This window comes from Neoarius graeffei, chromosome 10, assembly GCF_027579695.1.
Source record: "Neoarius graeffei isolate fNeoGra1 chromosome 10, fNeoGra1.pri, whole genome shotgun sequence".
Classification (NCBI taxonomy): Eukaryota; Metazoa; Chordata; class Actinopteri; order Siluriformes; family Ariidae; genus Neoarius; species Neoarius graeffei.
The window spans coordinates 10769808-10782511 of NC_083578.1; the positions used below are offsets into that span (position 1 = coordinate 10769808).

General features: G+C 38.9%; 1 protein-coding gene across 1 annotated transcript in view; it reads right to left on the reverse strand.

Moving 5' to 3' along the window:
• rimbp2b (RIMS binding protein 2b) overlaps positions 1-12704 on the reverse strand; it is a 122405-nt gene that overhangs the window by 88811 nt on the left and 20890 nt on the right. Inside the window, exon 3 of the mRNA XM_060931274.1 lies at positions 11777-11827. Coding sequence (XP_060787257.1) covers positions 11777-11827 — 51 coding nt within the window. The remainder of the gene's footprint in view (positions 1-11776; positions 11828-12704) is intronic.

A 12704-nucleotide genomic window follows, 5' to 3' on the forward strand; every position in this document is an offset into this window, starting at 1 on the left:
TGTTAGTAAACACACTGAACACTCTCGAGAGAGAGTGTTGAAATGATCTGATTTTGTGATACTTTTGGGAAACTCCGTCCCAATCAGAAGCCCAAACCTTTAACCAGTGAACCAACTAGACTGTTAGAAATAGGGCTACAGTCGGAGTCCATTTCTGTCCCCCAAGGTAGAGTTTACACTAATGTAAATGAGCCCTAGGGCTCATTATCGAACCTCAAGGTAACAATGTGTTCCATTTTATAGCCAAAAAAGTACATATATGTTCCCAAGCAGTATATAAAGGGTACAAATAAGTACCTAATCTGTTGTACCCCTAGAGGTACAATAATACAGTGGTACTTGAAAGTTTGTGAACCCTTTAGAATTTTCTAGATTTCTGCATAAATATGACCTAAAACATCATCAGATTTTCACACAAGTCCTAAAAGTAGATAAAGAGAACCCAGTTAAACAAATGAGACAAAAAATATTATACTTGCTCATTTATTTATTGAGGAAAATGATCCAATATCTGTGAGTGGCAAAAGTATGTGAACCTTTGCTTTCAGTATCTGGTGTGACCCCCTTGTGCAGCAATAACTGCAACTAAACGTTTGCGGTAACTGTTGATCAGTCCTGCACACCGGCTTGGAGGAATTTTAGCCCATTCCTCCGTACAGAACAGCTTCAACTCTGGGATGTTGGTGGGTTTCCTCACATGAACTGCTCGCTTCAGGTCCTTCCACAACATTTCGATTGGATTAAGGTCAGGACTTTGACTTGGCCATTCCAAAACATTAACTTTATTCTTCTTTAACCATTCTTTGGTAGAACGACTTGTGTGCTTAGGGTCGTTGTCTTGCTGCATGACCCACCTTCTCTTGAGATTCAGTTCATGGACAGATGTCCTGACATTTTCCTTTAGAATTCACTGGTATAATTCAGAATTCATTGTTCCATCAATAATGGCAAGCCGTCCTGGCCCAGATGCAGCAAAACAGGCCCAAACCATGACACTACCACCACCATGTTTCACAGATGGGATAAGGTTCTTATGCTGGAATGCAGTGTTTTCCTTTCTTCAAACATAACGCTTCTCATTTAAACCAAAAAGTTTTATTTTGGTCTCATCCGTCCACAAAACATTTTTCCAATAGCCTTCTGGCTTGTCCACGTGATTTTTAGCAAACTGCAGACGAGCAGCAATGTTCTTTTTGGAGAGTAGTCGCTTTCTCCTTGCAACCCTGCCATGCACACCATTGTTGTTCAGTGTTCTCCTGATAGTGGACTCATGAACCTTAGCCAATGTGAGAGAGGCCTTCAGTTGCTTAGAAGTTACCTTGGGGTCTTTTGTGACCTCGCTGACTATTACACGCCTTGCTCTTGGAGTGATCTTTGTTGGTCGACCACTCCTGGGGAGGGTAACAATGGTCTTGAATTTCCTCCATTTGTACACAATCTGTCTGACTGTGGATTGGTGGAGTCCAAACTCTTTAGAGATGGTTTTGTAACCTTTTCCAGCCTGATGAGCATCAGCAACACTTTTTCTGAGGTCCTCAGAAATCTCCTTTGTTCGTGCCATGATACACTTCCACAAACATGTGTTGTGAAGATCAGACTTTGATAGATCCCTGTTCTTTAAATAAAACAGGGTGCCCACTCACACCTGATTGTCATCCCACTGATTGAAAACACCTGACTCTAATTTTACCTTCAAATTAACTGCTAATCCTAGAGGTTCACATTACTTTTGCCACTTACAGATATGGAATACTGGATCATTTTCCTCAATAAATAAATGACCAAGTATAATATTTTTGTCTCATTTGTTTAACTGAGTTCTCTTTATGTACTTTTAGGACTTGTGTGAAAATCTGATGTTTTTGGTCATATTTATGCAGAAATCTAGAAAATTCTAAAGGGTTCACAAACTTTCAAGCACCACTGTATACTTTCTGAGAGGATAGTTGGCAAAAAGGACCAAAGATGGTTAAAATACCCAGATATCTTCTGGATTGGTGACAAAATGGGAACACGGTCACTTATAATAGTTCATCATTTGGTAGACGCAGTGTCTAATATCAAAGTGCGTCTCAGTTTTCTTCAATCAGAAGCCTCCAGTTAGCTACGTTAGCCAGTTCGGTATATTATACGTATTGTAGCTAAGTCGAGCATTAAAAGCCAGCATAACTTCTCAAGCTCTTCTGATGTCCTTCCAAGTTCCTAGGTCCATGTTTCTTAGTTCAGTTTTCTAGCTTTATCGAGTTCTCTGGTTTTTATGATTATAGACTTGCCTCTGATGATCGTGGCAAATAGAAGTTACGAATATAAAACATAAGTAATACTCCTGTTTATTCTACAGTACTGTAAAAAGTCTTAGGCACGTGTAAAGAAATGCTGTCGACCAAAAATGACTGAAAAATAATGAAATTAAATGTTTCAACATTAAAAAAAATACTATAAACAGTAATCAATAAGCCATAATAAATGAAACAAAGTCAATATTTGGCGTGAGATGAGTCGACCTTTTGCTTTTCAAAAAAAAAAGTCGTCTGAGGTCCAGTGAGTGCAGTTTTATGCGGAAATGAGCTGTAGGTTCTACTGAGCATCTTACAGAACCAGCCACAGTTCTTCTGGACACTTTGTCATACTCGCGTCTTCATTTTGCACCAAAACCCAGCAGCCTTCATTATGTTTTCTTTTTTAATCTGAAAAGTCATCTCTTCTTTTGTAATATGCTGCTCAGATACAAACTTTTTTTTTTCGTCTAACATTTAATTTTGTGCTGGAAGAAATATGAACGTTTGTAACTCGAAAATGTTTTTGTAATGTTTAATGTAGAAGTCATAAAATAGAAATCTATAACAAAGTTTGAGTGGAAAAAATAGGGTGCCTAAGACTTTTGCACAGGACTATATATGTCTTGTAACTTTCTTGCTATTATGTGATAAACATTTTTGACTCATTCACTCGTTTTATTTGTCCTTTAAGTGTCAAAAACAAGCTTTCGTACAGAACTGATTTTTTCAGATTAAAAAATATAGGTACTTCTTGTATTTTTTTTCATTATACACAAATTATCTGCTAAAATAATAACTGTGCTCCTTTACGAGCATAAAACCACTATAATATGGAAATACATTCAAAATTTTAAATACATTTCATTATTCTAAAAAAAGTTCTGATTTTTTTTTTAATCTTTGCCAACATTTTTTTGCTCTACATTTGTCCCGACATTTTATTTTTAATTCCTCAGGTGTACTTTTTGTTTTAGCACAGCGCTGACTTTCTGACATGGGAACTGACAGCCCATGCGAAAACCTGTAACGTTGTTTTCTCCAGCTATAACATCATTTCCTTCAGGATTATTTGTAAATCACTCACAAGACAATTAGTACTTAGGACACACTATAGATCTGTCATATTAGCTTTTTTTTTAGTAAATCAGAGTGTAAGTGTTTATGGTCCTGTGGGAATTCTATATATTTATAATGTATACTGTACATTACAGATATCATAAATTAAAGATATTTATTACATTATAGATGTTTAGATTACAGATAGATATTGTATTATACAGGCATTTTATCCATATTGTATACAATATATGTATTGTATATTATGTATATTGTATATAATAGTTATTATTCTATCCACATTCACTGGATATGAGCAATTGTGCGCTCTGATTGGCTACTCTACTACGAGGATATCAGCTCATATACCGTGAGTAGAGAAAAACAAAATGGCGGAGCGTATTGCTGAAGCAACCGAGGATGAAATAAAAACTACTCGAAAACAAAACTCCAAAAAATATTTAAAAAAAGCAACAAAATATGGAATGAAAGTATTTCATAGTAAGAACGTATCTGTTTTTAATTTTATTTTTCAAGAATTATCATGATAGCTTTTTTTCATAAATCGCTCCTGTCATTTCGCCGGTTTGTGGATTTGATTTTGTCGGACGTTTTGTATAAAGTTTTTATTTATCGAATTTGCAAAAAATAAAAATGCTCCGTTTCTCAAAATCCAGTGAATGTGGATAGAATAAAACAGTTATTCCACTCAATCTGGTCGTACATGGATTATAGCCATCAGCTCATGTACGACTCGATTTCCTGGAATACCTGTTAAATATAGATTGCATATTTATTTATATTATGTAATGTCTATATTGTCCATTACATATACACATTTAAGCCTAGGTCACCACCGGACGTACGATTTTTTGGCCGTGCGATTTTTGGCGTTTCCCAAATCGCTGCGCTTTTTTTGATTGTGGAGAAAGACGCACGTTGGCCGTAAGTTTGTCTTGCAACCTGAAAAAAACCATAAGCGCCCGTAGAGTTTGTTTGACATGACAAAGAACCTCTGCGACCAGTCTGCGGCTCAAAAATCAGCACGTCACACGTGCGCCCTCCATGCGTTTCACGCGCGCCCTCCGTGCGTTTCTTGCGTTTTTTGCACGTAGACCGGCCGTAGGAGCATGTACGGCCGGTTGTGACCGAGGCAATACTGTATATTTTTCTTGTTACATACAGTATACGTAACTTATACACATATTCAACCCCTCCCCTTTTTTTTTCTGTATCACTAGAGAGACACCAACTGCCGGAACCAAATTCCTTATGTCTCTCAACATATTTGGGCAAAAAAAAAAGACAATTCGGAATAAAGGAGTTACATAACACAAATGACAGACCCTCGTTAGACTAATCCTGTTGGTTTGAGTTGTTTTTTTTTGTTTCCGTTCAAGGCAAAATTTAATCAGCAAATATCACCAGACAGCTCAAACAGAAAAGGGTGATCAAATGGCGGAGTCATCAAACGGAAATAAAGATCAGACAAACTTCACAAATGTAACTTAAATAGTCCTTTCACTGTGATGCAGCGTCATAAAGCCAATCAGAAACCACGGCTCGTCTGGACTGAAGGACAGTCGAAAGACGTAACTAATATTTCATGTGTTATTTCAACAGTAACATATTCAACAACGTCAAGAGTTCCACATCTGGCCCATTTCTAATATTGAGTTTATTTGCAAAGCCTAATTTCGCCTACTGTAATTAGACTTTGCGAAACTAAACAACAGCAACAACTGAATGACTTGATGAGAAAATTAGTTCCAAATCTACTTGATCAGCCAAGACATTTGCTTTATTAGTCTATACACACCAAAATCTTCATATGCCTGCTTTAAACAACATTGTTATCTCCTTATCTGATCTCACTTCGAAATACTGGATTTTGTAAAATAACAGAGTGATTGTGTGTGTGTGTGTATATATATATATATATATATATATATATATATATATATATATATATATATATATCACACACACACACACACACACACACAGCCAGAGGTGGACAGTAATGAATTACATTTACTTGAGTACTTTTCACTCCACTACATTTCTATCAAGCTCCTCGTTACTCGTTACTATGAAACAGCTTTGAAAGTGGATGTGTTTTTCTTTTCTTTTCTAAAACATGGTTGGTTTTATTTGCAGGTGACACTGAGACAGCCGGTCAGTAATCACTAGGGTCACGTCACGTCCATAGACTGTATAAAATCAAGTCCAGTGATTTCTCAGCAGCGTTATTTAACACGATCAGTTGATGGCAGAACGGAAGGAGGCGGTTCTTCTGGAGAATGCACGCACTCATGGCCCAGGAACCCATGTTTCAGTTTTCTGAAAGGATTAAAGATTCGTTTCGTTTTAAATGTTTGCCAAAAACGAACCACATCATGGCCTACAAAAACTTGCCATCTGACCTGCAGAAGCATATTAAGGTATCTAAAGGTTTTATTCCAAGAGAAAGCTTGCAGTGAAGTTGTCTGTGCTTTTAGAGCTAGCGATAACGTTGCAATAGCTATGCAGTCCGGTTAGTCAAATGACTTTCTATGGATTTGCCCGCCAAGTTGCCATCGCCTTGTCCACGGCTAACGCTAACACATAGCTAGTTAACTTGGACACTGTTAGTTAGCATGTAAAAATGTAGTTACGCTAACATGAATAATGTTAACTTATCTGAAGTCCTTTCAGAAATATGTTTTAGCATAATCTTGCCAAATAAACAGAATGTAGAAATGTTTCTTTTCTAGTAGCGTTAGCTACCCAATATGATTTTGAGTTTGAAAAGAGTTTGCTAGCATGCCAGGTGGAGTCTCACTGACTAGCTAGCTTAATGTTAAACCACCATGATGGCACAGCATGCGCTCATTTTGTGAATTCACACTTTTGCCTTTGGTAACGGCGTTAGGTTTTGTAAGCGTTGTGGCAATAAGACAACGACATGTTGACAGAAAATGTACTTTTAATACTTAAGTATTTTTAAAAGCAAGCACTTCAGTACTTTAACTTAAGTAAAAATTTGACTGGAGAATTTTCACTTGTATCGGAGTAACATTTAGCCAGTGGGATCTATACTTTGACTTCAGTAATGAAGTTGGGTACTTTGTCCACCTCTGCACGGTCCTGTGCAAAAGTCTTAGGTCCCCTATTTTTTTATACCAACTTTGCTATAGATTTGTATTTTATGACTTCTACATTATCGAGTCAAAACATTACAAAAACATTTTAGAGATCCAAACATTTGTTGATTTTCCAGCACAAAATTAAAGGTCCCATGGCATGAAATTTTCACTTTGTGAGGTTTTTTAACGTTAAAATGAGTTCCTCTGACCTTCTTAAGTCACCCCAGTGGCTAGAAATATCATAATGTGTAAACCAAACTATGCCCACCCTTTGTCAACATTTGAGAATGGTGCGTCAAAATGGCGCGTTGATAAGCTCTTCCCTTTACTACGTCAGCAAGGGAGATGATCCCCATGCCCCCCCCCGGATTCCCACCCACTGTATGGATTGCCCGCCCAGCTCAAAAGTTGCCACCATAGATACGTCACTTCAATTTTGTAGTGAGGAGACCATAGAGGACACAACAACATGGCACCACCTAAGCGAGCGAAACATGGAAATTGCGCTGTACATGGATGTGACAACACAGAAAGGAGTCTGTTTTTACTGCGGACGGGAGAGCCCCTGAAGACGCAGTGGCTTAATTTTATTTACTCCAATAATACGCTGTCGAGTCTACCTAAGACGGTGTATGTTTGTCGGAAGCATTTTCCTGAGGAATGTTTCCACAACTTGGGACAGTACAGGGCAGGTTTTGCACATCAATTGTCACTGAAGCCTGGGTCCGTACCAAGCATCCCTGCCGCATCAGCCACAAACACCGAACAAGTAAGTGTATAACTGTTAAGTCGTTTTGCCGTGTTTTAAAATCGGTGCGTTAGCCTAGCAATGGCTACATTAGCTGTGCAGCTAACCGCTTCCTGCAGTTAGCCAGGTAGTCTGCGCTACAAAACCAAAAAGCATGCAGCATGCTCTGTTAAACTGAGTTTAGTCTGGAAATTGACTGTAACTTATGAGCTTATGTTTGACTATTGCTCCGCAATGCATGTCTTCTGTTCGATAAGCGATATGTTGCTGTAGTTGCGGCTTCTATCCTCTTTGGTTATGGAGTGCGTGTTCAAGCCTAGGGTATTATACGTTCGTAAACTACCACTCCGAACACTCTCACTCATGCCCGCAGCTTGGTCAAGCCCCTCCCCCCATGGCCCGCCCCCACCCTCTACCCTTCCCCGCCTCCATGCTTCTCATTAGCAAAACGACGCACTGGGAAAAGCGCTGAAACGGGGCTTTCTCCCAGGAGGCTATATCTACATGCCGAGGGTTCATTTCGAGAAACATCCGGAACATCCGGAAACCTCCACGAGCCCGTTTAAAGCATCAACAAACCACCATGCCATGGGTCCTTTAAACGTTACAGGAAAGAAAAGTCTGTATCTGAGCAGCATGTTACAAAAGAAGAGAGCACTTTTCAGATTAAAAAAGAAAACATAATGAAGACTACTGAATTTTGGTACAAAATGAAGAACTGTGGCTGGTTCTGGAAGATGCTCAGTAAAACCTACAGCTCATTTCCGCATAAAACTGCACTCATTGTATCTGAGACTACTATTTTTTTTTTTTTTTTTTAAGCAAAGGGTCGCCTCACATCAAATACCGACTTCGTTTCTTTTATCATGGCTTACTGCTTACAGTATTTTTTTTTCATGTTGAAATATTTAATTTGATTACTTTTAAGCCATTTTTGGTCAACAGCATTTCTTTACATGTGTCTAAGACTTCTGCATAGGACTGTACGTTCAGTGTCAAAATGTACAGTGAGATTGAAACGTCTGAATTCGTACTGAATAAAATGGAGTTTTTTTTTATTTAAAGACGAAACATCATTTTTTAAATTAAAAAAAAATTACAACAAAGTAAAGAAATGTATTCAATATCTTGAATAGTCAATATTTTTGCACAAACTTCGAGTCTGGAGAGATATTGCAATATAAAGTGCAATATCTCTCCTGCCACTCCCCTTTTCCCCACCTTTGTTCCCCCCTCCTTCCCCATATCTTATTCTTTTTATATTTGTATATGTAAATACTTAATTTATTTTAATTTATCTAGAAGTTTTCTCTATTTCTTTTCTCTGTTTATCTGTAATGATGCTGCTGGAATTTTAATTTCCCTGAGGGAACCTGCCCAAAGGGATCAATAAAGTTTTATCTAATCTAATCACCGTCTTTAATCCAAATACAAAGAAGTTCTGAAACTCCGAGTAAAATTTCCGAAGAAATGTTTCTCAGATTCGACTTTTCTCTGAAAATGTGATTTATAAGATATTATTTGTATTAAAAGCAGGAAAAAACAAAATAAAATCATTTCTGCTGGTGATCTCAGACGTTTGGAGCTCACTGTATTCGCATCCGAATCACATCTGCTACAATACCACCATCAAACTTTAGGAGGTGGGGCAAGGGGGCGGAGTTATAACAAACTGCACTGAGGAAAAAAAAAACGTGATAATGTTAAATTATGAGCTGTCAAATTATTTTTTCAGAGGTTTAAAGAGCAGATTTTGGTGTGATGAAGACATGATCCTCGAAACCTGAATGGAAAAGTGAAAGATTCACTGATCACGTCTTGGCTGATTGGCTGCATTTAGAACAATGGAGGGGAGCAACAAAGGATAATTCACAGACTAAATTATCCGCCGGTATCCATGGAGTCCATTTCAGCTCCTTCTGACTGGCTCTTTATGACACGCTCATTTGTGAAAGGTTGTTAGTTCTCAAGTGTTGCACTCCAGTCATACAGTGGTGCTTGAAAGTTTGTGAACCCTTTAGAATTTTCTATATTTCTGCATAAATATGACCGAAAACGTCATCAGATTTTCACACAAGTCCTAAAAGTAGATAAAGAGAACCCAGTTAAACAAATGAGACAAAAATATTATACTTGCTCATTTATTTATTGAGGAAAATGATCCAAGATTACATACCTGTGAGTGGCAAAAGTATGTGAACCTTTGCTTTCAGTATCTGGTGTGACCCCCTTGTGCAGCAATAACTGCAACTAAACGTTTGCGGTAACTGTTGATCAGTCCTGCACACCGGCTTGGAGGAATTTTAGCCCGTTCCTCCGTACAGAACAGCTTCAACTCTGGGATGTTGGTGGGTTTCCTCACATGAACTGCTCGCTTCAGGTCCTTCCACAACATTTCCATTGGATTAAGGTCAGGGCTTTGACTTGGCCATTCCAAAACATTAACTTTATTCTTCTTTAACCATTCTTTGGTAGAACGACTTGTGTGCTTAGGGTCGTTGTCTTGCTGCATGACCCACCTTCTCTTGAGATTCAGTTCATGGATAGATGTCCTGACATTTTCCTTTAGAATTCACTGGTATAATTCAGAATTCATTGTTCCATCAATGATGGCCTAGATGCAGCAAAACAGGCCCAAACCGTGATGCTACCATCACCATGTTTCACAGATGGGATAAGGTTCTTATGCTGGAATGCAGTGTTTTCCTTTCTCCAAACATAACGCTTCTCATTTAAACCAAAAATTCTATTTTGGTCTCATCCGTCCACAAAACATTTTTCCAACAGCCTTCTGGCTTGTTCACGTGATCTTTAGCAAACTGCAGACGAGCAGCAGTGTTCATTTTGGAGAGCAGTGGCTTTCTCTTTGCAACCCTGCCATGCACACCTTGCACTGAACCATGCATTGTTGTTCAGTGTTCTCCTGATGGTGGACTCATGAACATTAACCTCAGCCAATGTGAGAGAGGCCTTCAGTTGCTTAGAGGTTACCCTGGGGTCCTTTGTGACCTCGCTGACTATTATACACCTTGCTCTTGGAGTGATCTTTGCTGGTCAGCCACTCCTGGCGAGGGTAACAATGGTCTTGAATTTCCTCCATTTGTACACAATCTGTCTGACTGTGGATTGGTGGAGTCCAAACTCTTTAGAGATGGTTTTGTAACCTTTTCCAGCCTGATGAGCATCAGCACTGCTTTTTCTGAGGTCCTCAGAAATCTCCTTTCTTTGTGCCATGATACACTTCCACAAACATGTGTTGTGAAGATCAGACTTTGATAGATCCCTGTTCTTTAAATAAAACACGGTGCCCACTCACACCTGACATTGATTGAAAACACCTGACTCTAATCTCACCTTCAAATTAACTGCTAATCCTAGAGGTTCACATACTTTTGCCACTCACAGATTAGATTAGATTAGATAAAACTTTATTGATCCCTTTAGGAGGGTTGCCTCAGGGAAATTAAGATTCCAGCAGCATCATTACAGATAAACAGAGAAAATAAATAGAGAAAACTTCTAGATAAATTAAAATACATTAAGTATTTACATATACAAATATAAAAAGAATAAGATATGAGAAGGGGGGGGACGGCGGCAGGAGAGATATTGCAATTTATCATATGTAATATTGGATCATTTTCCTCAATAAATAAATGACCAAGTATAATATTTTTGTCTCATTTGTTTAACTGGGTTCTCTTTATCTACTTTTAGGACTTGTGTGAAAATCTGATGATGTTTTCGGTCATATTTATGCAGAAATCTAGAAAATTCTAAAACTTTCAAGCACCACTGTAACAGGAAGGCTGTGTTAGGCTTTTGACTCGGTGAAATCTTTTCTTAATAAACATAACCAAAGAAAAATACAATTATTACACTGATACAAAACATCCCACAGATGAATGTAGCTCGTTTCAAGCTGCTCTTCATCTTGGGCTACAGGACAAAGAAAGATCGCTACAGGCTACGCTACAGGAACACATTCCCGAGACGGAAACAGGGTGGGAGGGGGAAGGGGGAGAAATGGGAAAACACGTTGAGGAAAAATAACTGGCCAATACCTGCATGCTGTCCAAGTGATTCTGTATATGCAAAAAAAGACCAATAACAAAGTGACAAGAGATGTGAGAAAACCAAATCACTCTTGCAGACAGTTTGAATTATTTCAAAAGAAGCAGAAATCAGATCATGCAAAGTCTTTTTTTTTTTTTTTGAGACGTGAGAAAGAACCGTAAATGAGAACGTATGCTGTGGAAATTAGGCAGAGAAATTAAAGCCGCTGGTTAACGTCACGAGGGACAAAAGCGTAAAATCATTTCGCCGTATTCCAGAAGAAGCAATATTGTGTCTATGGAAATGTTTTAGTGCACAAAGACAGAGGCTCTCTTTTCTTTTCATAACAGAAGCTTTCAGCAACTCATATCAGGTAGCCAGGAAGGGCCCCTGATATGAGTCATCGTGCATATGAAATGAAAATGATGCATGGTCTGTTCAACTAGAAGCTGAGCTGAAAAGAGACAAAAGCACACATGCATCACACACACACACACTTTTATACTCACCTCTAACAAATGCACGGCGCCTTCATGTTCCTTTTTTGCCTCGACCTGAGCCTGGAATCACGAAAATCGACGATTAGACAACATCCATTAAAAGGGATTTGAGACGATTTAAAAGGCTGTCAAGTCTAAGAGGAGCACGGGATAGACTTTTGGTCCAATCTTTTTCTTCGAAAGTAGAAAAGACGGTGGGATTTGGTGAAAAATCTAAATGAATTCCTCCAAATAAAGCAGAACACACAGTACTGTCCAAAAGTCTTAGGCACATGTAAAGAAATGCTGTCGACCAAAAAAGGCTTAAAAATAATGAAATGTTTCAACGTTAAAAAAATCTCATCTCATCTCATTATCTGTAGCCGCTTTATCCTTCTACAGGGTCTCAGACAAGCTGGAGCCTATCCCAGCTGACTATGGGTGAAAGGCGGGGTACACCCTGGACAAGTCGCCAGGTCATCACAGGGCTGACACATAGACACAGACAACCATTCACACTCACATTCACACCTACGGTCAATTTAGAGTCACCAGTTAACCTAACCTGCATGTCTTTGGACTGTGGGGGAAACCGGAGCACCCGGAGGAAACCCACGCGGACACGGGGAGAACATGCAAACTCCGCACAGAAAGGCCCTCGCCGGCCCCGGGGCTCGAACCCGGACCTTCTTGCTGTGAGGCGACAGCGCTAACCACTACACCACCGTGCCGCCCCCGTTAAAAAAATATACTATAAAACAGTAATCAGTAACCCATAATAAATGAAAGAAAGTCGATATTTGGTGTGAGACGACCCTTTGCTGAAAAAAAAAAATCGTAGTCTGAGGTCCAATGAGTGCAGTTTTATGCGGAAATGAGCTGTAGGTTTTACTGAGCATCTTACAGAACCAGCCACGGTTCTTCTGGACACTTTCACTGTTACACTTGCTTCGGAATT